Source organism: Salvelinus fontinalis, chromosome 35 (genome assembly GCF_029448725.1).
Source record: "Salvelinus fontinalis isolate EN_2023a chromosome 35, ASM2944872v1, whole genome shotgun sequence".
NCBI classification, from domain to species: Eukaryota; Metazoa; Chordata; class Actinopteri; order Salmoniformes; family Salmonidae; genus Salvelinus; species Salvelinus fontinalis.
The window spans coordinates 37,382,217-37,407,802 of NC_074699.1; the positions used below are offsets into that span (position 1 = coordinate 37,382,217).

Consider the following 25,586-nt stretch of genomic DNA (forward strand, 5'->3'; position numbering starts at 1 on the left):
ATCACCCATCAGCCCTGGTCAGCCATCATCAATAATATCACCTATCAGCCCTGGTCAACCATCATCAATAATATCACCCATCAGCCCTGGTCAACCATCATCAATAATATCACCTATCAGCCCTGGTCAACCATCATCAATAATATCACCCATCAGCCCTGGTCAACCATCATCAATAATATCACCCATCAGCCCTGGTCAACCATCATCAATAATATCACCTATCAGCCCTGGTCAACCATCATCAATAATATCACCCATCAGCCCTGGTCAACCATCATCAATAATATCACCTATCAGCCCTGGTCAACCATCATCAATAATATCACCTATCAACCCTGGTCAACCATCATCAATAATATCACCTCTCAGCCCTGGTCAACCATCATCAATAATATCACCTATCAGCCCTGGTCAACCATCATCAATAATATCACCTATCAGCCCTGGTCAGCCATCATCACTAATATCACCTATCAGCCCTGGTCAACTATCATCAATAATATCACCTATCAGCCCTGGTCAACCATCATCAATAATATCACCTATCAGCCCTGGTCAACCATCATCAATAATATCACCTATCAGCCCCTGGTCAACCATCATCAATAATATCACCTCTCAGCCCTGGTCAACCATCATCACTAATATCCCCCATCAGCCCTGGTCAACCATCATCAATAATATCACCTATCAGCCCTGGTCAACCATCATCAATAATATCACCTATCAACCCTGGTCAACCATCATCAATAATATCACCCATCAGCCCTGGTCAACCATCATCAATAATATCACCCATCAGCCCTGGTCAACCATCATCAATAATATCACCTCTCAGCCCTGGTCAACCATCATTAATAATATCACCCATCAGCCCTGGTCAACCATCATCAATAATATCACCTATCAGCCCTGGTCAACCATCATCAATAATACCAATAACAACTGAGGTAGCCTATCGGTTAAGAGCGTTGGGCCAGCAACTCAACTGAGGTAGCCTATCGGGTAAGAGCGTTGGGCCAGCAACTCAACTGAGGTAGCCTATCGGTTAAGAGGGTTGGGCCAGCAACTCAACTGAGGTAGCCTATCGGTTAAGAGCGTTGGGCCAGCAACTCAACTGAGGTAGCCTATCGGTTAAGAGCGTTGGGCCAGCAACTCAACTGAGGTAGCCTATCGGGTAAGAGCGTTGGGCCAGCAACTCAACTGAGGTAGCCTATCGGTTAAGAGCGTTGGGCCAGCAACTCAACTGAGGTAGCCTATCGGGTAAGAGCGTTGGGCCAGCAACTCAACTGAGGTAGCCTATCGGGTAAGAGCGTTGGGCCAGCAACTCAACTGAGGTAGCCTATCGGTTAAGAGCGTTGGGCCAGCAACTCAACTGAGGTAGCCTATCGGGTAAGAGCGTTGGGCCAGCAACTCAACTGAGGTAGCCTATCGGGTAAGAGCGTTGGGCCAGCAACTCAACTGAGGTAGCCTATCGGTTAAGAGCGTTGGGCCAGCAACTCAACTGAGGTAGCCTATCGGTTAAGAGCGTTGGGCCAGCAACTCAACTGAGGTAGCCTATCGGGTAAGAGCGTTGGGCCAGCAACTCAACTGAGGTAGCCTATCGGGTAAGAGCGTTGGGCCAGCAACTCAACTGAGGTAGCCTATCGGTTAAGAGCGTTGGGCCAGCAACTCAACTGAGGTAGCCTATCAGGTAAGAGCGTTGGGCCAGCAACTCAACTGAGGTAGCCTATCGGTTAAGAGCGTTGGGCCAGCAACTGAAAGGTCGTTGGTTCAAATCCCAGAGGCAACTAGGTGAAGAATCTGCCGACGTGCCCTTGAGTAAGGCACTTAACCCTAATTGCTCCTGTAATTCCTTCTGGATAAGAGCGTCTGCTAAATGACTAACATGTAACATGACAGGGAGGCGTATTAGGAATCTTGATATAGCAGTTAGCGAGCTAACGTTGGTCAACTGAGTTGAACTCAGGATAACAGGTGACATGAAAGAGGCTCACCTTTTAGTCAGCCAATTTCTATGGCAAAGAAACCTCCAGAACTAACCTGCTCCGGGGCACACTATCTCAGGGCTGTCATTTATACTGAATGAAGAGTTGGAGCTGTGTGTTGAAGACCAACCCAATCAGATCCCCATTCACAATCCTTTACTTTACATTCATCTAGATTCTATACCGATCCATAATATCATCTGAACATGGAGCTAACTAAATGAATCCACACAGTGAGAAGACTACAACTACACTTTCATGGTAACACAATGTTGTCCTTACATGATAATATGATGTGGTGACAGATCTGGTCTGAGAACAGTTTGACTCCATGTTGTCCTTACATGATAATATGATATGGTGACAGATCTGGTCTGAGAACAGTTTGACTCCATGTTGTCCTTACATGATAATATGATATGGTGACAGATCTGGTCTGAGAACAGTTTGACTCCATGTTGTCCTTACATGATAATATGATATGGTGACAGATCTGGTCTGAGAACAGTTTGACTCCATGTTGTCCTTACATGATAATATGATGTGGTGACAGATCTGGTCTGAGAACAGTTTGACTCCATGTTGTCCTTACATGATAATATGATATGGTGACAGATCTGGTCTGAGAACAGTTAAGACTCCATGTTGTCCTTACATGATAATATGATATGGTGACAGATCTGATCTGAGAACAGTTAGAGAGAGCGAGAAAGAGAGAGAGTCAGAGAGAGATGACACAGAGAGAGAGAGGGGACAGAGAGAGAGAGAGACAACAGAGAGACGACAGAGAGAGAGAGACAGAGAGAGAGAGACAGAGAGACCGAGAGAGAGAGACAGAGAGAACAGACACAGAGAGAGTGAGAGAAAGAAGAAGGGGGGAGGAAAATGAAAGTGGGTGATGAGGGGGAGGGGAGAACGACAATGGATGAAATAGGGGGATGGAGAGAGAGAGAGAGAAGGAAAGAGAGGGGGAGGGAGAGAGAGAGAAGGAAAGAGAGGGGGAGGGAGAGAGAGAGAAGGAAAGAGAGGGGGAGGGAGAGAGAGAGAATGAAAAGAGAGGGGGAGGGAGAGAGAGAGAATGAAAAGAGAGGGGAGGGAGAGAGAGAGAGAATGAAAAGAGAAAGACACTGGAGAGAAAAGAGGAAGGGAGGGCAGTGAATGAGAGTGAGAGGGTGAAAGAGGCGGGAGGGGGAGAGGGAGGCAGTGAGCAAACAAAAAAGAGAGGAAATGGAGGGGGAGAGGGAGAGAAAAGGGAGGGGAGAGTGAGTGAGCAAGAGAGAGAAAATGGAGGGGGAGAGGGAGTGAGCAAGAGAGAGAAAATGGAGGGGGAGAGGGAGTGAGCAAGAGAGAGAAATGGGAGGGGAGAGGAGAGGGAGAGAAAAGGGAGAGAGAGGGAGAGAAAAGGGAGGGGAGAGGGAGTGAGCAAGCAAGAGAGAGGGAGAGATAGATAGAAATGACTAAAAGAAAGGCAGACAAAATGAAAGATTAAATCGTGTAGAGAGAGAAAGAGAGAGAGACAGAGACAGAGAGATGACAAAATGAAAGATTAGATCATGACGAAAGAGACAGAGAGAGAGAGCAACAGAGAGAGAGAGAGAGAGAGAGAGAGAGAGAGAGAGAGAGAGAGAGAGAGAGAGCAAGAGACAGATGACAAAATGAAAGATTAGATCATGAAGAGAGAGACGGAGAAAGCAAGAGACAGAGAGAGTCGAGAGAGAGAGAGACAGAGAGACAAAATGAAAGAATAAATCATGAAGAGAGCGAGATGAAAGAGCTTTAAACAGACATTTGAGGCTGTTGGGATGAAATATGGAGAAAGCCTTCACCTAAAAGGAGGGAGAAGGTTTTAAACAACAACTATCACATTTTCTCAACACTCTCAAACTGCATGTTCCAACTAATCACCACTAAATCAAACTACTGAACACGACAAAGGTAAACGTTAACCTCAATCCTGTGGTTACCAGCCCAGAACTCACCACATTCTTCCTGTTGTGATGTTTCAGGTGCTTCAAGGACCTCATTCTCCAGACAGAGAAACAGAGAGTCTCAGAGACAGAAGAGAGGAAGTGTTCTGCTCCTATTTATAGTCAGGAAGAAGGAGGCGGGCCTTCTGGCTCCTCCCCCTACCACGTCTCTCTGTCTCTGTCTCTGTCTCTGTCTCTGTCTCTGTCTCTGTCTCTGTCTCTGTCTCTGTCTCTGTCTCTGTCTCTGTCTCTGTCTCTCTCTCTCTCTCTCTCTCTCTCTCTCTCTCTCTCTCTCTCTCTCTCTCTCTCTCTCTCTCTCTCTCTCTCTCTCTCTCTCTCTCAACATTAGTATCATGTTGATAGTGGATGATGGTGTAAACACACCAGTATGAAGCATCATGAGCGCCAGTTCTTTCCATGACAGACTGACCAGGTGAAAACTATGATCCCTTATTGATGTCACTTGTTAATTCAAAATCAAATCAAACTTTGTCACAAGCGCCGAATACAACAAGTGTAGACCTTACAGTGAAATGTTTACTTACAAGCCCTTAACCAACAGTGCAGTTCAAGAAAGAGTTAAGAAAATATTTACCAAATAACTAAAAAGTAACACAAAATAACAATAAGGAGGCTATATGCAGGGGGTACCAAGTCAGTGTGCAGGGGTACAGGTTAGTAATGAGTCTATATACAGGGGGTACCAAGTCAGTGTGCAGGGGGTACAGGTTAGTAATGAGTCTATATTCAGGGGGTACCAAGTCAGTGTGCAGGGGTACAGGTTAGTAATGAGTCTATATACAGGGGGTACCAAGTCAGTGTGCAGGGGGTACAGGTTAGTAATGAGTCTATATACAGGGGGTACCAAGTCAGTGTGCGGGGGTACAGGTTAGTAGAGGTCATTTGTACATGTACCCACCGCCTTGCGGTCAGATGCCGAGCAGTTGCCGGGCGGTGATGCAACAGGTCAGGATGCTCTCCATCAATCCACTTCAATCAGTGTAGATGAAGGAGAGGAGACGGGTTACAGAAGGATGTTTAAGCCTTAAGACAATTGGACATTACCGAACAAAACTAACATTTCTTGTGGAAGTGGGAGTCCTGGGAGTGCATTCCGACAAAGATCAGCAAAGTTAAGTGAACATTTAAAATGCTATACATGAGTTTTGTTGTATTATGTAACATGAAGTCCTATGAGTGTCAGCTGATAAAGATCATCAAAGGTTAGTGATTCATTTTATCTCTATTTCTGCTTTTTGTGACTCCTGTCTTTGTCTGGAAAAATGGCTGTGTTTTTCTGTGATTTTGCGGTGACCTAACATAATCGTTTGTGGTGCTTTCGCTGTAGAGCCTATTTGAAATCGGACACTGTGGTGGGATTAACAAGAAGTGTATCTTTAAAATGGTATGAAATACTTGTATGCTTGAGGAATTGTAATTATGAGATTTCTGTTGTTTGAATCTGGCGCCCTGCACTTTCACTGGCTGATGTCATATCGATCCCGTTAACGGGACTTCAGCCATAAGAAGTTTTTTAACTGACTTGCCTAGTTAAATAAAGGTTCAATAATGTTGAACTGGATGCTGATAAACTGAAACCAATAAGGTCTAGTCTCTAGGAAAAAACTGATAGGGGATCTCACCATGTAAATAGACTGTCCCCTGGTCCACACTACACTAGTACTGGGGGAAACTGAGCTCAACACTGTCCCCTGGTCCACACTACACTAGTACTGGGGGAAACTGAGCTCAACACTGTCCCCTGGTCCACACTACACTAGTACTGGGGGAAACTGAGCTCAACACTGTCCCCTGGTCAACACTACACTAGTACTGGGAGAAACTGAGCTCAACACTGTCCCCTGGTCAACACTACACTAGTACTGGGGAAACTGAGCTCAACACTGTCCCCTGGTCAACACTAAACTAGTACTGGGGGAACTGAGCTCAACACTGTCCCCTGGTCAACACTACACTAGTACTGGGGGGAAACTGAGCTCAACACTGTCCCCTGGTCTGTCCCCTGGTCAACACTACACTAGTACTGGGGGAAACTGAGCTCAACACTGTCCCCTGGTCAACACTACACTAGTACTGGGGAAACTGAGCTCAACACTGTCCCCTGGTCCACACTACACTAGTACTGGGGGGAACTGAGCTCAACACTGTCCCCTGGTCAACACTACACTAGTACTGGGGGAACTGAGCTCAACACTGTCCCCTGGTCCACACTACACTAGTACTGGGGGAACTGAGCTCAACACTGTCCCCTGGTCAACACTACACTAGTACTGGGGAAACTGAGCTCAACACTGTCCCCTGGTCAACACTACACTAGTACTGGGGGAAACTGAGCTCAACACTGTCCCCTGGTCAACACTACACTAGTACTGGGGGGAACTGAGCTCAACACTGTCCCCTGGTCTGTCCCCTGGTCAACACTACACTAGTACTGGGGGGAACTGAGCTCAACACTGTCCCCTGGTCAACACTACACTAGTACTGGGGAAACTGAGCTCAACACTGTCCCCTGGTCCACACTACACTAGTACTGGGGGGAACTGAGCTCAACACTGTCCCCTGGTCAACACTACACTAGTACTGGGGAAACTGAGCTCAACACTGTCCCCTGGTCAACACTACACTAGTACTGGGGGAAACTGAGCTCAACACTGTCCCCTGGTCAACACTACTCTAGTACTGGGGGAAAATGAGCTCAACACTGTCCCCTGGTCAACACTACACTAGTACTGGGGAAACTGAGCTCAACACTGTCCCCTGGTCAACACTACACTAGTACTGGGGGGAACTGAGCTCAACACTGTCCCCTGGTCAACACTACACTAGTACTGGGGGAACTGAGCTCAACACTGTCCCCTGGTCAACACTACACTAGTACTGGGGGAACTGAGATCAACACTGTCCCCTGGTCCACACTACACTAGTACTGGGGGAAACTGAGCTCAACACTGTCCCCTGGTCAACACTATACTAGTACTGGGGGAAACTGAGCTCAACACTGTCCCCTGGTCAACACTACACTAGTACTGGGGGAACTGAGCTCAACACTGTCCCCTGGTCAACACTACACTAGTACTGGGGAAACTGAGCTCAACACTGTCCCCTGGTCAACACTACACTAGTACTGGGGAAACTGAGCTCAACACTGTCCCCTGGTCTGTCCCCTGGTCAACACTACACTAGTGCTGGGGGAAACTGAGCTCAACACTGTCCCCTGGTCCACACTACACTAGTACTGGGGGGAAACTGAGCTCAACACTGTCCCCTGGTCTGTCCCCTGGTCAACACTACACTAGTACTGGGGGAAACTGAGCTCAACACTGTCCCCTGGTCAACACTACACTAGTACTGGGGGGAACTGAGCTCAACACTGTCCCCTGGTCCACACTACACTAGTACTGGGGAACTGAGCTCAACACTGTCCCCTTGTCAACACTACACTAGTACTGGGGGAAACTGAGCTCAACACTGTCCCCTGGTCAACACTACACTAGTACTGGGGGAAACTGAGCTCAACACTGTCCCCTGGTCCACACTACACTAGTACTGGGGGAAACTGAGATCAACACTGTCCCCTGGTCAACACTACACTAGTACTGGGGGGAACTGAGCTCAACACTGTCCCCTGGTCTGTCCCCTGGTCAACGCTACACTAGTACTGGGGGAAACTGAACTCAACACTGTCCCCTGGTCAACACTACACTAGTACTGGGGGAAACTGAGCTCAACACTGTCCCCTGGTCAACAGTACACTAGTACTGGGGGGAACTGAGCTCAACACTGTCCCCTGGTCAACACTACACTAGTACTGGGGGAAACTGAGCTCAACACTGTCCCCTGGTCAACACTACACTAGTACTGGGGGAACTGAGATCAACACTGTCCCCTGGTCCACACTACACTAGTACTGGGGGAAACTGAGCTCAACACTGTCCCCTGGTCAACACTACACTAGTACTGGGGGAAACTGAGCTCAACACTGTCCCCTGGTCAACACTACACTAGTACTGGGGGAACTGAGCTCAACACTGTCCCCTGGTCAACACTACACTAGTACTGGGGAAACTGAGCTCAACACTGTCCCCTGGTCTGTCCCCTGGTCAACACTACACTAGTACTGGGGGAAACTGAGCTCAACACTGTCCCCTGGTCCACACTACACTAGTACTGGGGGGAACTGAGCTCAACACTGTCCCCTGGTCAACACTACACTAGTACTGGGGGGAAACTGAGCTCAACACTGTCCCCTGGTCTGTCCCCTGGTCAACACTACACTAGTACTGGGGGAAACTGAGCTCAACACTGTCCCCTGGTCAACACTAAACTAGTACTGGGGGGAACTGAGCTCAACACTGTCCCCTGGTCCACACTACACTAGTACTGGGGAACTGAGCTCAACACTGTCCCCTTGTCCACACTACACTAGTACTGGGGGAAACTGAGCTCAACACTGTCCCCTGGTCCACACTACACTAGTACTGGGGAAACTGAGCTCAACACTGTCCCCTGGTCCACACTACACTAGTACTGGGGGAACTGAGCTCAACACTGTCCCCTGGTCCACACTACACTAGTACTGGGGAAACTGAGCTCAACACTGTCCCCTGGTCCACACTACACTAGTACTGGGGGAACTGAGCTCAACACTGTCCCCTGGTCAACACTACACTAGTACTGGGGGGAACTGAGCTCAACACTGTCCCCTGGTCAACACTACACTAGTACTGGGGGGAACTGAGCTCAACACTGTCCCCTGGTCTGTCCCCTGGTCAACGCTACACTAGTACTGGGGGAAACTGAGCTCAACACTGTCCCCTGGTCAACACTACACTAGTACTGGGGGAAACTGAGCTCAACACTGTCCCCTGGTCAACAGTACACTAGTACTGGGGGGAACTGAGCTCAACACTGTCCCCTGGTCCACACTACACTAGTACTGGGGAACTGAGCTCAACACTGTCCCCTGGTCAACACTACACTAGTACTGGGGGAAACTGAGCTCAACACTGTCCCCTGGTCAACACTACACTAGTACTGGGGGAAACTGAGCTCAACACTGTCCCCTGGTCCACACTACACTAGTACTGGGGGGAACTGAGCTCAACACTGTCCCCTGGTCAACACTACACTAGTACTGGGGAACTGAGCTCAACACTGTCCCCTGGTCTGTCCCCTGGTCCACACTACACTAGTACTGGGGAAACTGAGCTCAACACTGTCCCCTGGTCTGTCCCCTGGTCAACACTACACTAGTACTGGGGGAAACTGAGCTCAACACTGTCCCCTGGTCAACACTACACTAGTACTGGGGGGAACTGAGCTCAACACTGTCCCCTGGTCAACACTACACTAGTACTGGGGGGAACTGAGCTCAACACTGTCCCCTGGTCTGTCCCCTGGTCAACACTACACTAGTACTGGGGGAAACTGAGCTCAACACTGTCCCCTGGTCAACACTACACTAGTACTGGGGGAAACTGAGCTCAACACTGTCCCCTGGTCAACACTACACTAGTACTGGGGGGAACTGAGCTCAACACTGTCCCCTGGTCTGTCCCCTGGTCCACACTACACTAGTACTGGGGGAAATGAGCTCAACACTGTCCCCTGGTCAACACTACACTAGTACTGGGGAACTGAGCTCAACACTGTCCCCTGGTCAACACTACACTAGTACTGGGGGAAACTGAGCTCAACACTGTCCCCTGGTCCACACTACACTAGTACTGGGGGAACTGAGATCAACACTGTCCCCTGGTCAACACTACACTAGTACTGGGGGAACTGAGCTCAACACTGTCCCCTGGTCAACACTACACTAGTACTGGGGGGAACTGAGATCAACACTGTCCCCTGGTCAACACTACACTAGTACTGGGGAAACTGAGCTCAACACTGTCCCCTGGTCAACACTACACTAGTACTGGGGGAAACTGAGCTCAACACTGTCCCCTGGTCTGTCCCCTGGTCAACACTAAACTAGTACTGGGGGAACTGAGCTCAACACTGTCCCCTGGTCAACACTACACTAGTACTGGGGGAACTGAGCTCAACACTGTCCCCTGGTCTGTCCCCTGGTCAACACTACACTAGTACTGGGGGAAACTGAGCTCAACACTGTCCCCTGGTCAACACTACACTAGTACTGGGGGGAACTGAGCTCAACACTGTCCCCTGGTCTGTCCCCTGGTCAACACTACACTAGTACTGGGGGAAACTGAGCTCAACACTGTCCCCTGGTCAACACTACACTAGTACTGGGGAAAACTGAGCTCAACACTGTCCCCTGGTCAACACTACACTAGTACTGGGGGGAACTGAGCTCAACACTGTCCCCTGGTCTGTCCCCTGGTCCACACTACACTAGTACTGGGGGAAATGAGCTCAACACTGTCCCCTGGTCAACACTACACTAGTACTGGGGAACTGAGCTCAACACTGTCCCCTGGTCAACACTACACTAGTACTGGGGGAAACTGAGCTCAACACTGTCCCCTGGTCAACACTACACTAGTACTGGGGGAACTGAGCTCAACACTGTCCCCTGGTCAACACTACACTAGTACTGGGGGGAACTGAGCTCAACACTGTCCCCTGGTCAACACTACACTAGTACTGGGGAAACTGAGCTCAACACTGTCCCCTGGTCAACACTACACTAGTACTGGGGGAACTGAGCTCAACACTGTCCCCTGGTCAACACTACACTAGTACTGGGGGGAACTGAGCTCAACACTGTCCCCTGGTCAACACTACACTAGTACTGGGGAAACTGAGCTCAACACTGTCCCCTGGTCAACACTACACTAGTACTGGGGGAAACTGAGCTCAACACTGTCCCCTGGTCTGTCCCCTGGTCAACACTACACTAGTACTGGGGGAACTGAGCTCAACACTGTCCCCTGGTCAACACTACACTAGTACTGGGGGAACTGAGCTCAACACTGTCCCCTGGTCAACACTACACTAGTACTGGGGGAACTGAGATCAACACTGTCCCCTGGTCAACACTACACTAGTACTGGGGGAAACTGAGCTCAACACTGTCCCCTGGTCAACACTACACTAGTACTGGGGGGAAACTGAGCTCAACACTGTCCCCTGGTCAACACTACACTAGTACTGGGGGAACTGAGCTCAACACTGTCCCCTGGTCAACACTACACTAGTACTGGGGGGAACTGAGATCAACACTGTCCCCTGGTCAACACTACACTAGTACTGGGGAAACTGAGCTCAACACTGTCCCCTGGTCAACACTACACTAGTACTGGGGGAAACTGAGCTCAACACTGTCCCCTGGTCAACACTACACTAGTACTGGGGGGAACTGAGCTCAACACTGTCCCCTGGTCCACACTACACTAGTACTGGGGGAACTGAGATCAACACTGTCCCCTGGTCAACACTACACTAGTACTGGGGAAACTGAGCTCAACACTGTCCCCTGGTCAACACTACTCTAGTACTGGGGGGAACTGAGCTCAACACTGTCCCCTGGTCCACACTACACTAGTACTGGGGAAACTGAGCTCAACACTGTCCCCTGGTCAACACTACACTAGTACTGGGGGGAACTGAGCTCAACACTGTCCCCTGGTCCACACTACACTAGTACTGGGGAAACTGAGCTCAACACTGTCCCCTGGTCTGTCCCCTGGTCAACACTACACTAGTACTGGGGGAACTGAGCTCAACACTGTCCCCTGGTCAACACTACACTAGTACTGGGGGAACTGAGCTCAACACTGTCCCCTGGTCCATCAGCATATTGTGTATTCCAGAAATGGACACCTGTGGAACCCAAGCAACAGCCATGACCCACAGAGAAGCAGATATTGTGTTGTAATAGACAGTATGTGGGACACCATGGTTCTAATGAGTAACGGTTAGACACCAACACACTGGGACACTTCTAGAGATAACTAACACCAGCTTTAAGTAGATCAGATTCACAGAGGTTTGTTTAAAGCACATTTCTGAATCAATTATCAGTCCGTAAAGTTGGTATAATAAATGGTCTGGAAGAGGGGGAACAACACGATGGAGAGAATATGAAGGAGAGAGGGAAAAAACTGATGGAGAGAACATGGTGGAAAGAGGGAGGATAAGCTTTCAGAGGAGAGGACAAAATGGGGGCGTAATGGAGGAAGCACAGAGAGAGAGGGAGAGAGTGAGCAGAGAGAAAGAGAGAGCAGAGAGAGAGCTAGAACAGATGATTGCATGGAATGAAAGAGGGATTGAGGGGGGAGGGAAGGGAGGAGATAAAGAGAACGAGGGAGGGAGGGAGGGAGGGAAATGGTGGAGTGAGGGAGAAGGAAAATGAGAGGCAGCAGCAGTGGGGGAAGGGAGAATGGTGGAGAGAGAGAAAGAGAGAAAGAGAGAGGAGATGGGGGAAGGGAGCAATGTGAGAGAGAAAGAGAACGGGAGGGGCAGGGTGCAACGTGAGAGGGAGGGAGGGAATGCAGAGAGAGAGGGAGGGGAGAGAGCAAAGGAGGGAGGGGAGAGAGCAAAGGAGGGAGGGGAGGGAGGGAGGGAGGGGAGGGGAGGGGAGGGGAGGGAGGGAGGGAGGGAGGGAGGGAGGGAGGGAGGGAGAGCGCAATAGAGAGAGGAAGGAGGGAGGGAGGAGGAAGGGAGTGAGATGGAAACCGAGAGCAAAAGAGAGAGAAAACAAGAGCGAGAGACAAAGACAGAGACACACAGAGAGAGAGAGAGGGAAGGGAACGAGAGAGAGAGAGAGAGGGGGAAGGGAAAGAGAGAGAGAGAGAGAGAGGGAGAATGATAGAAGGACAGAGCAAAGAGGAACAGAAAGAGAGAGAGGGGGAAGGGAACGAGAGAGAGAGAGAGAGAGAGAGAGGGGGAAGGGAACGAGAGAGAGAGAGAGAGAGGGAGAATGATAGAAGGACAGAGCAAAGAGGAACAGAAAGAGAGAGAGGGGGAAGGGAACGAGAGAGAGAGAGAGAGAGAGAGAGAGAGAGAGAGAGAGAGAGAGAGAGAGAGAGAGAGAGAGAGAGAGAGAGAGAGAATGATAGAAGGACAGAGCAAAGAGGAACAGAAAGAGAGAGAGGGGGAAGGGAACGAGAGAGAGAGAGAGAGAGAGAGAGAGAGAGGGGGAAGGGAACGAGAGAGAGAGAGAGAGAGAGAGAGAGAGAGAGAGAGAGAGAGAGGGGGAAGGGAGAGAGAGAGAGAGAGAGAGAGAGGGGGAAGGGAAAGAGAGAGAGAAACATATAGAAAGAGGATAGATAAGCCTTGCTCCACTATGTGTTGTTACACAAACATGGCTACAACAAAACCGTTGAATACACAGACAGCTTGACAATATTAGTTTCATCAGTGTATTCAAGAATTCTACTATGTTAACCCCGTGTATCTTCATACCCATGAGAGACTAACTGTTATGGAGTCTGAACCATGTTAGCCTATGGTCACCTAGCCAGGTGTAGACCCTGTATCTTCATACCCATGAGAGACTAACTGTTATGGAGTCTGAACCATGTTAGCCTATGGTCACCTAGCCAGGTGTAGACCCGGTCACCTAGCCAGGTATAGACCCGGTCACCTAGCCAGGTATAGACCTGGTCACCTAGCCAGGTATAGACCCTGTATCTTCATACCCATGAGAGACTAACTGTTATGGAGTCTGAACCATGTTAGCCTATGGTCACCTAGCCAGGTGTAGACCCTGTCACCTAGCCAGGCATAGACCCTGTCACCTAGCCAGGCATAGACCCTGTCACCTAGCCAGGTATAGACCCTGTCACCTAGCCAGGTGTAGACCCTGTCACCTAGCCAGGTATAGACCCGGTCACCTAGCCAGGTGTAGACCCTGTCACCTAGACAGGCATAGACCCTGTCACCTAGCCAAGGCATAGACCCTGTCACCTGTACCCTAGCCAGGTGTAGACCCGGTCACCTAGCCAGGCATAGACCCGGTCACCTAGCCAGGTATAGACCCGGTCACCTAGCCAGGCATAGACCCTGTCACCTAGCCAGGTATAGACCCAGTCACCTAGCCAGGTATAGACCCTGTCACCTAGCCAGGTATAGACCCTGTCACCTAGCCAGGTATAGACCCTGTCACCTGTACCCTAGCCAGGTTTAGACCCTGTCACCTGGCCAGGTATAGACCCTGTCACCTAGCCAGGTATAGACCCCGTCACCTAGCCAGGTATAGACCCTGTCACCTAGCCAGGTATAGACCCCGTCACCTAGCCAGGTATAGACCCCGTCACCTAGCCAGGTATAGACCCTGTCACCTGTACCCTAGCCAGGTATAGACCCTGTCACCTAGCCAGGTATAGACCCTGTCACCTAGCCAGGTATAGACCCTGTCACCTAGCCAGGTTTAGACCCCGTCACCTAGCCAGGCATAGACCCCGTCACCTAGTCAGGTATAGACCCTGTCACCTAGCCAGGTATAGACCATGTAACCTAGCCAGGCATAGACCCAGTCACCTAGCCATGTATAGACCCTGTCATCTAGCCAGGCATAGACCCTGTCACATGTACCCTAGCCAGGTATAGACCCTGTCACCTGTACCCTAGCCAGGTATAGACCCTGTCACCTAGCCAGGCATAGACCCTGTCACCTAGCCAGGTTTAGACCCTGTCACCTGTACCCTAGCCAGGTATAGACCCTGTCACCTAGCCAGGTATAGACCCTGTCACCTAGCCAGGTATAAACCCTGTCACCTAGCCAGGTATAAACCCTGTCACCTAGCCAGGCATAGACCCTGTCACCTAGCCAGGTTTAGACCCTGTCACCTGTACCCTAGCCAGGTATAGACCCTGTCACCTGTAACCTAGCCATGCATAGACCCTGTCATCTAGCCAGGCATAGGCCCTGTCACCTGTACCCTAGCCAGGTATAGGCCCTGTACCCTAGCCAGGCATAGACCCTGTCACCTAGCGAGGCATAGACCCTGTCACCAAGCCAGGAATAGACCCTGTCACCTAGCCAGGTATAGATCCTGTCACCTGTACCCTAGCCAGGTTTAGACCCAGTCACCTAGCTAGGTATAGACCCTGTAACCTAGCCAGGTTTAGACCCAGTCACCTAGCCAGGCATAGACCATCTCACCTAGCCAGGTATAGACAATGTCACCTAGCCAGGTAAAGACCCTGTCACCTAGCCAGGTATAGACCCTGTCACCTAGCCAGGCATAGACCCTGTCACCTAGCCAGGTATAGACCTTGTCATCTAGCCAGGCATAGGCCCTGTCACCTGTACCCTAGCCAGGTTTAGACCCAGTCACCAAGCCAGGCATAGACCCTGTCACCTAGCCAGGTATAGACCCTGTCACCTAGCCAGGTATAGACCCCGTCACCTAGCCAGGTATAGACCCTGTCACCTGGCCAGGTATAAACACCGTCACCTAGCCAGGCAGAGACCCTGTTACCTAGCCAGGTATAGACCCCGTCACCTAGCCAGGTAAAGACCCCGTCACCTGTACCCTAGCCAGGTATAGACCCCGTCACCTAGCCAGGTATAGACCCCGTCACCTAGCCAGGCATAGACCCTGTCACCTGGCCAGGAATAGACCCTGTCACCTAGCCAGGTATAGACCCTGTCACCTGTACCCTAGCCAGGTATAGACCCAGTCACCTAGCCAGGTTTAGACCCAGTCACCTAGCTAGGTATAGACCCTGTCACCTAGCTAGGTATAGACCCTGTCACCTAGCCAGGCATAGACCATCTCACCTAGCCAGGTATAGACCCTGTCACCTAGCCAGGCATATACCCTGTCACCTGTACCCTAGCCAGGTATAGACCCTGTCACCTGTACCCTAGCCAGGTGTAGACCCTGTCACCTGTACCCTAGCCAGGTTTAGACCCAGTCACCTAGCCAGGTATAGACCCTGTCACATAGCCAGGTATAGACCCTGTCACCTGTACCCTAGCCAGGTATAGACCCTGTCACCTAGCCAGGTATAGACCCTGTCACCTAGGCAGGTATAGACCCTGTCACCTAGCCAGGTTTAGACCCAGTCACCTAGCCAGGTATAGACCCTGTCACCTAGCCAGGCATAGACCCTGTCACCTAGCCAGGTATAGACCCAGTCACCTAGCCAGGTATAGACCCTGTCACCTAGCCAGGCATAGACCCTGTCACCTAGCCAGGTATAGACCCCGTCACCTAGCCAGGTGTAGACCCGGTCACCTAGCCAGGTATAGACCCTGTCACCTAGCCAGGTATAGACCCTGTCACCTAGCCAGGTATAGACCCTGTCACCTGTACCCTAGCCAGGTTTAGACCCAGTCACCTAGCCAGGTATAGACCCTGTCACCTGTACCCTAGCCAGGTATAGACCCTGTCACCTAGCCAGGCATAGATGTTGTCACCTGTAACCTAGCCAGGTATAGACCCTGTCACCTAGCCAGGTATAGACCCTGTACCCTAGCCAGGTATAAACCCTGTTACCTAGCCAGGTATAGACCCTGTACCCTAGCCAGGCATAGACCCTGTACCCTAGCCAGGCATAGACCCTGTTACCTAGCCAGGTATAGACCCTGTCACCTAGCCAGGTATAGACCCTGTCATCTAGCCAGGCATAGACCCTGTCACATGTACCCTAGCCAGGTATAGACCCTGTCACCTGTACCCTAGCCAGGTATAGACCCTGTCACCTAGCCAGGCATAGACCCTGTCAACTAGCCAGGTTTAGACCCTGTCACCTGTACCCTAGCCAGGTATAGACCCTGTCACCTGTAACCTAGCCATGCATAGACCCTGTCACCTGTACCCTAGCCAGGTATAGACCCTGTCACCTGTAACCTAGCCATGCATAGACCCCGTCATCTAGCCAGGTTTAGACCCTGTCACCTAGCCAGGTTTAGACCCTGTCACCTGTACCCTAGCCAGGTATAGACCCTGTCACCTGTAACCTAGCCATGCATAGACCCTGTCATCTAGCCATGCATAGACCCTGTCACCTAGCCAGGTATAGACCCTGTCACCTGTACCCTAGCCATGCATAGACCCTGTCATCTAGCCATGCATAGACCCTGTCACCTAGCCAGGTTTAGACCCTGTCACCTAGCCAGGTTTAGACCCTGTCATCTAGCCATGCATAGACCCTGTCACCTAGCCAGGTTTAGACCCTGTCACCTGTACCCTAGCCAGGTATAGACCCTGTCACCTGTAACCTAGCCATGCATAGACCCTGTCATCTAGCCAGGCATAGGCCCTGTCACCTGTACCCTAGCCAGGTATAGGCCCTGTACCCTAGCCAGGCATAGACCCTGTCACCTAGCCAGGCATAGACCCTGTCACCTAGCCAGGAATAGACCCTGTCACCTAGCCAGGTATAGACCCTGTCACCTGTACCCTAGCCAGGTTTAGACCCAGTCACCTAGCTAGGTATAGACCCTGTAACCTAGCCAGGTTTAGACCCAGTCACCTAGCCAGGCATAGACCATCTCACCTAGCCAGGTATAGACAATGTCACCTAGTCAGGTATAGACCCTGTCACCTAGCCAGGTATAGACCCTGTCACCTAGCCAGGTATAGACCCTGTCACCTAGCCAGGCATAGACCCTGTCACCTAGCCAGGTATAGACCTTGTCATCTAGCCAGGCATAGGCCCTGTCACCTGTACCCTAGCCAGGTATAGACCCTGTCACCTGTACCCTAGCCAGGTTTAGACCCAGTCACCTAATCAGGCATAGACCATCTCACCTAGCCAGGTATAGACCCTGTCACCTAGCCAGGTATAGACCCTGTCACCTAGCCAGGCATATACCCTGTCACCTGTACCCTAGCCAGGTATAGACCCTGTCACCTGTACCCTAGCCAGGTGTAGACCCTGTCACCTGTACCCTAGCCAGGCATAGACCCTGTCACCTGGCCAGGTATAGAACCTGTACCCTTGCCAGGTATAGACCCTGTCACCTAGCCAGGTATAAACGCTGTCACCTAGCCAGGTACAGACCCTGTCACCTAGCCAGGTATAGACCCTGTCACCTGTACCCTAGCCAGGTTTAGACCCAGTCACCTAGCCCGGAATAGACCCTGTCACCTAGCCAGGTATAGACCCTGTACCCTAGCCAGGTATAGACCATGTCACCTAGCCAGGCATAGACCCTGTCACCTAGCCAGGTATAGACCCTGTCACCTAGCCAGGCATAGACCCTGTTACCTAGCCAGGTATAGACCATGTCACCTAGCCAGGCATAGACCCTGTCACCTAGCCAGGTATAGACCCTGTACCCTAGCCAGGTATAGACCATGTCACCTAGCCAGGTATAGACCATGTCACCTAGCCAGGTATAGACCCTGTACCCTAGCCAGGTATAGACCCTGCACCTGTACCCTAGCCAGGTATAGACCCTGTCAACTAGCCAGGCATAGACGTTGTCACCTGTACCCTAGCCAGGTATAGACCCTGTACCCTAGCCAGGTATAGACCCTGTACCCTAGCCAGGTATAGACCCTGTACCCTAGCCAGGTATAGACCCTGTCACCTAGCCAGGTATAGACCCTGTCACCTAGCCAGGCATATACCCTGTCACCTGTACCCTAGCCAGGTGTAGACCCTGTCACCTGTACCCTAGCCAGGTATAGACCCTGTCACCTTGCCAGGTATAGACCCTGTCACCTGTCACCTAGCCAGGTTTAGACCCTGTCACCTGTACCCTAGTCAGGTATAGACTCTGTTACCTAGCCAGGTATAGACCATGTCACCTAGCCAGGCATAGACCCTGTCACCTAGCCAGGTATAGACCCTGTCACCTAGCCAGGCATAGACCCTGTCACCTAGCCAGGCATAGACCCTGTCACCTAGCCAGGCATAGACCCTGTTACCTAGCCAGGTATAGACCATGTCACCTAGCCAGGCATAGACCCTGTCACCTAGCCAGGCATAGACCCTGTCACCTAGCCAGGTTTAGACCCAGTCACCTAGCCAGGTATAGACCCTGTCACCTAGCCAGGTATAGACCTGTTCACCTAGCAAGGCATAGACCCTGTACCCTAGCCAAGTATATACCCTGTCACCTGTACCCTAGCCAGGCATAGACCCTGTCACATAGCCAGGCATAGACCCTGTCACCTAGCCAGGTATAGACCCTGTCACCTAGCCAGGCATATACCCTGTCACCTGTACCCTAGCCAGGTGTAGACCCTGTCACCTGTACCCTAGCCAGGTATAGACCCTGTCACCTTGCCAGGTATAGACCCTGTCACCTGTCACCTAGCCAGGTTTAGACCCTGTCACCTGTACCCTAGTCAGGTATAGACTCTGTTACCTAGCCAGGTATAGACCATGTCACCTAGCCAGGCATAGACCCTGTCACCTAGCCAGGTATAGACCCTGTCACCTAGCCAGGCATAGACCCTGTCACCTAGCCAGGCATAGACCCTGTCACCTAGCCAGGCATAGACCCTGTTACCTAGCCAGGTATAGACCATGTCACCTAGCCAGGCATAGACCCTGTCACCTAGCCAGGCATAGACCCTGTCACCTAGCCAGGTTTAGACCCAGTCACCTAGCCAGGTATAGACCCTGTCACCTAGCCAGGTATAGACCTGTTCACCTAGCAAGGCATAGACCCTGTACCCTAGCCAAGTATATACCCTGTCACCTGTACCCTAGCCAGGCATAGACCCTGTCACATAGCCAGGCATAGACCCTGTCACCTAGCCAGGTATAGACCCTGTCACCTAGCCAGGTATAGACCCTGTCACCTAGCTAAGTATAGACCCTGTCACCTAGCTAGGTATAGACCCTGTATCCTAGCCAAGTATAGACCCTGTCACCTAGCCAGGCATTGCCCCTGTCACCTAGCCAGGTATAGACCCTGTCACCTGTACCCTAGCCAGGTATAGACCCTGTCACCTGTACCCTAGCCAGGTATAGACCCTGTCACCTAGCCAGGCATAGACCCTGTCACCTAGCCAGGTATAGACCCTGTCACCTGTACCCTAGCCAGGTATAGACCCTGTCACCTGTACCCTAGCCAGGTTTAGACCCAGTCACCTAGCCTGCTATAAGGTTGGAGGTAGACTACCAGGTTAAACATTAAACACACCTGCTATAAGGTTGGAGGTAGACTACCAGGTTAAACATTCAACACACCTGCTAAAAGGTTGGAGGTAGACTACCAGGTTAAACATTCAACACACCTGCTATAAGGTTGGAGGTAGACTACCAGGTTAAACATTCAACACACCTGCTATAAGGTTGGAGGTAGACTACCAGGTTAAACATTCAACACACCTGCTATAAGGTTGGAGGTAGACTACCAGGTTAAACATTCAACACACCTGCTATAAGGTTGGAGGTAGACTACCAGGTTAAACATTCAACACACCTGCTATAAGGTTGGAGGTAGACTACCAGGTTAAACATTCAACACACCTGCTATAAGGTTGGAGGTAGACTACCCAGGTTAAACATTCAACACACCTGCTATAAGGTTGGAGGTAGACTACCAGGTTAAACATTCAACACACCTGCTATAAGGTTGGAGGTAGACTACCAGGTTAAACATTCAACACACCTGCTATAAGGTTGGAGGTAGACTACCAGGTTAAACATTCAACACACCTGCTATAAGGTTGGAGGTAGAATACCAGGTTAAACACTATATCTAATAGATTATACACAACATTACTATAATCTACTGTACCTCCATGACATTACTATAATCTACTGTACCTCCATGACATTACTATAATCTACAGTACCACCTCCATGACATTACTATAATCTACTGTACCACCTCCATGACATTACTATAATCTACTGTACCACCTCCATGACATTACTATAATCTACTGTACCACCTCCATGACATTACTATAATCTACTATACCTCCATGACATTACTATAATCTACAATATCTCCATGACATTACTATAATCTACTGTACCACCTCCATGACATTACTATAATCTACTGTACCACCTCAATGACATTACAATAATCTACTGTACCACCTCCATGACATTACTATAATCTACTGTACCACCTCCATGACATTACTATAATCTACTATACCACCTCCATGACATTACTATAATCTACTGTACCTCCATGACATTACTATAATCTACTGTACCACCTCCATGACATTACTATAATCTACTGTACCACCTCCATGACATTACTATAATCTACAGTACCACCTCCATGACATTACTATAATCTACTGTACCACCTCCATGACATTACTATAATCTACTGTACCACCTCCATGACATTACTATAATCTACTGTACCACCTCCATGACATTACTATAATCTACTGTACCACCTCCATGACATTACTATAATCTACTGTACCACCTCCATGACATTATAATAATCTACTGTACCACCTCCATGACATTACTATAATCTACTGTACCACCTCCATGACATTACTATAATCTACTGTACCACCTCCATGACATTACTATAATCTACTGTACCACCATGACATTACTATAATCTACTGTACCACCTCCATGACATTACTATAATCTACTGTACCACCTCCATGACATTACTATAATCTACTGTACCACCTCCATGACATTACTATAATCTACTGTACCACCTCCATGACATTACTATAATCTACTGTACCTCCTCCATGACATTACTATAATCTACTGTACCACCTCCATGACATTATTATAATCTACTGTACCACCTCCATGACATTATTATAATCTACTCTACCACCATGACATTACTATAATCTACTGTACCACCTCCATGACATTATTATATTCTACTGTACCACCTCCATGACATTACTATAATCTACTGTACCTCCTCCATGACATTACTATAATCTACTATACCTCCATGACATTACTATAATCTACTGTACCACCTCCATGACATTATTATAGTCTACTGTACCACCTCCATGACATTATTATAATCTACTGTACCACCTCCATGACATTACTATAATCTACTGTACCACCTCCATGACATTACTATAATCTACTGTACCACCTCCATGACATTACTATAATCTACTGTACCACCTCCATGACATTACTATAATCTACTGTACCACCTCCATGACATTACTATAATCTACAGTACCACCTCCATGACATTACTATAATCTACTGTACCACCTCCATGACATTACTATAATCTACTGTACCACCTCCATGACATTACTATAATCTACAGTACCACCTCCATGACATTACTATAATCTACTGTACCACCTCCATGACATTACTATAATCTACTGTACCACCTCCATGACATTACTATAATCTACTGTACCACCTCCATGACATTACTATAATCTACTGTACCACCTCCATGACATTACTATAATCTACTGTACCACCTCCATGACATTACTATAATCTACTGTACCTCCATGACATTACTATAATCTACAGTACCACCTCCATGACATTACTATAATCTACTGTACCACCTCCATGACATTACTATAATCTACTGTACCACCTCCATGACATTACTATAATCTACTATACCACCTCCATGACATTACTATAATCTACTATACCACCTCCATGACATTACTATAATCTACTGTACCTCCATGACATTACTATAATCTACTGTACCTCCTCCATGACATTACTATAATCTATTGTACCACCTCCATGACATTACTATAATCTACTGTACCACCTCCATGACATTACTATAATCTACTGTACCACCTCCATGACATTACTATAATCTACTGTACCCCCATGACATTTATATAATCTACTGTACCACCTCCATGACATTACTATAATCTACTGTACCACCTCCATGACATTACTATAATCTACTATACCACCTCCATGACATTACTATAATCTACTGCACCCCCTCCATGACATTACTATAATCTACTGCACCACCTCCATGACATTACTATAATCCACTGTACCACCTCCATGACATTACTATAATCTACTGTACCACCTCCATGACACTACTATAATCTACTGTACCTCCATGGCATTACTATAATCTACTGTACCACCTCCATGACATTACTATAATCTACTGTACCTCCTCCATGACATTACTATAATCTACTGTACCACCTCCATGACATTACTATAATCTACTGTACCACCTCCATGACATTACTATAATCTACTGTACCCCCATGACATTTATATAATCTACTGTACCACCTCCATGACATTACTATAATCTACTGTACCACCTCCATGACATTACTATAATCTACTGCACCACCTCCATGACATTACTATAATCCACTGTACCACCTCCATGACATTACTATAATCTACTGTACCACCTCCATGACACTACTATAATCTACTGTACCTCCATGACATTACTATAATCTACTGTACCACCTCCATGACATTACTATAATCTACTGTACCTCCTCCATGACATTACTATAATCTACTGTACCACCTCCATGACATTACTATAATCTACTGTACCACCTCCATGACATTACTATAATCTACTGTACCCCCATGACATTTATATAATCTACTGTACCACCTCCATGACATTACTATAATCTACTGTACCACCTCCATGACATTACTATAATCTACTGTACCACCTCCATGACATTACTATAATCTACTGTACCCCCTCCATGACATTACTATAATCTACTGCACCACCTCCATGACATTACTATAATCCACTGTACCACCTCCATGACATTACTATAATCTACTGTACCACCTCCATGACACTACTATAATCTACTGTACCTCCATGACATTACTATAATCTACTGTACCACCTCCATGACATTACTATAATCTACTGTACCACCTCCATGACATTACTATAATCTACTGTACCACCTCCATGACATTACTATAATCTACTGTACCACCTCCATGACATTACTATAATCTACAGTACCACCTCCATGACATTACTATAATCTACTGTACCACCTCCATGACATTACTATAATCTACTGTACCACCTCCATGACATTACTATAATCTACTGTACCACCTCCATGACATTACTATAATCTACTGTACCACCTCCATGACATTACTATAATCTACTGTACCACCTCCATGACATTACTATAATCTACTGTACCTCCATGACATTACTATAATCTACTGTACCACCTCCATGACATTACTATAATCTACTGTACCACCTCCATGACATTACTATAATCTACTGTACCACCTCCATGACATTACTATAATCTACTATACCACCTCCATGACATTACTATAATCTACTATACCACCTCCATGACATTACTATAATCTACTGTACCTCCATGACATTACTATAATCTACTGTACCTCCTCCATGACATTACTATAATCTATTGTACCACCTCCATGACATTACTATAATCTACTGTACCACCTCCATGACATTACTATAATCTACTGTACCACCTCCATGACATTACTATAATCTACTGTACCCCCATGACATTTATATAATCTACTGTACCACCTCCATGACATTACTATAATCTACTGTACCACCTCCATGACATTACTATAATCTACTGTACCACCTCCATGACATTACTATAATCTACTGTACCCCCTCCATGACATTACTATAATCTACTGCACCACCTCCATGACATTACTATAATCCACTGTACCACCTCCATGACATTACTATAATCTACTGTACCACCTCCATGACACTACTATAATCTACTGTACCTCCATGACATTACTATAATCTACTGTACCACCTCCATGACATTACTATAATCTACTGTACCTCCTCCATGACATTACTATAATCTACTGTACCACCTCCATGACATTACTATAATCTACTGTACCACCTCCATGACATTACTATAATCTACTGTACCCCCATGACATTTATATAATCTACTGTACCACCTCCATGACATTACTATAATCTACTGTACCACCTCCATGACATTACTATAATCTACTGCACCACCTCCATGACATTACTATAATCCACTGTACCACCTCCATGACATTACTATAATCTACTGTACCACCTCCATGACACTACTATAATCTACTGTACCTCCATGACATTACTATAATCTACTGTACCACCTCCATGACATTACTATAATCTACTGTACCTCCTCCATGACATTACTATAATCTACTGTACCACCTCCATGACATTACTATAATCTACTGTACCACCTCCATGACATTACTATAATCTACTGTACCCCCATGACATTTATATAATCTACTGTACCACCTCCATGACATTACTATAATCTACTGTACCACCTCCATGACATTACTATAATCTACTGTACCACCTCCATGACATTACTATAATCTACTGTACCCCCTCCATGACATTACTATAATCTACTGCACCACCTCCATGACATTACTATAATCCACTGTACCACCTCCATGACATTACTATAATCTACTGTACCACCTCCATGACACTACTATAATCTACTGTACCTCCATGACATTACTATAATCTACTGTACCACCTCCATGACATTACTATAATCTACTGTACCTCCTCCATGACATTACTATAATCTACTGTACCACCTCCATGACATTACTATAATCTACTGTACCACCTCCATGACATTACTATAATCTCCAGTACCAGACGATCATCTCATCAACCAGATGTACAGTAGCAGCTGGTATGCAGTACACTACC

The 25,586-nt window shown here is 48.2% G+C and overlaps 1 protein-coding gene across 4 annotated transcripts in view; it reads right to left on the minus strand.

Annotated features, from left to right (window-relative positions):
• Positions 1-25,586, minus strand: part of LOC129834802 (zinc finger protein 710-like) — a 45,271-nt gene that overhangs the window by 14,851 nt on the left and 4,834 nt on the right. The window contains exon 2 of one of the 4 annotated variants that reach the window (XM_055900091.1): positions 4,878-4,948. The exons of 2 other annotated variants lie outside the window; for them this stretch is intronic. Coding sequence is in view for 1 of the 2 variants with exons in the window: in XM_055900090.1 (XP_055756065.1) it covers positions 3,971-4,015 (45 nt within the window). In the remaining variant the exon portion in view is untranslated. Of the gene's footprint in view, positions 1-3,970; positions 4,118-4,877; positions 4,949-25,586 lie in introns of those variants that run through there. One more of the 4 variants, XM_055900090.1, reaches the window with a different exon arrangement.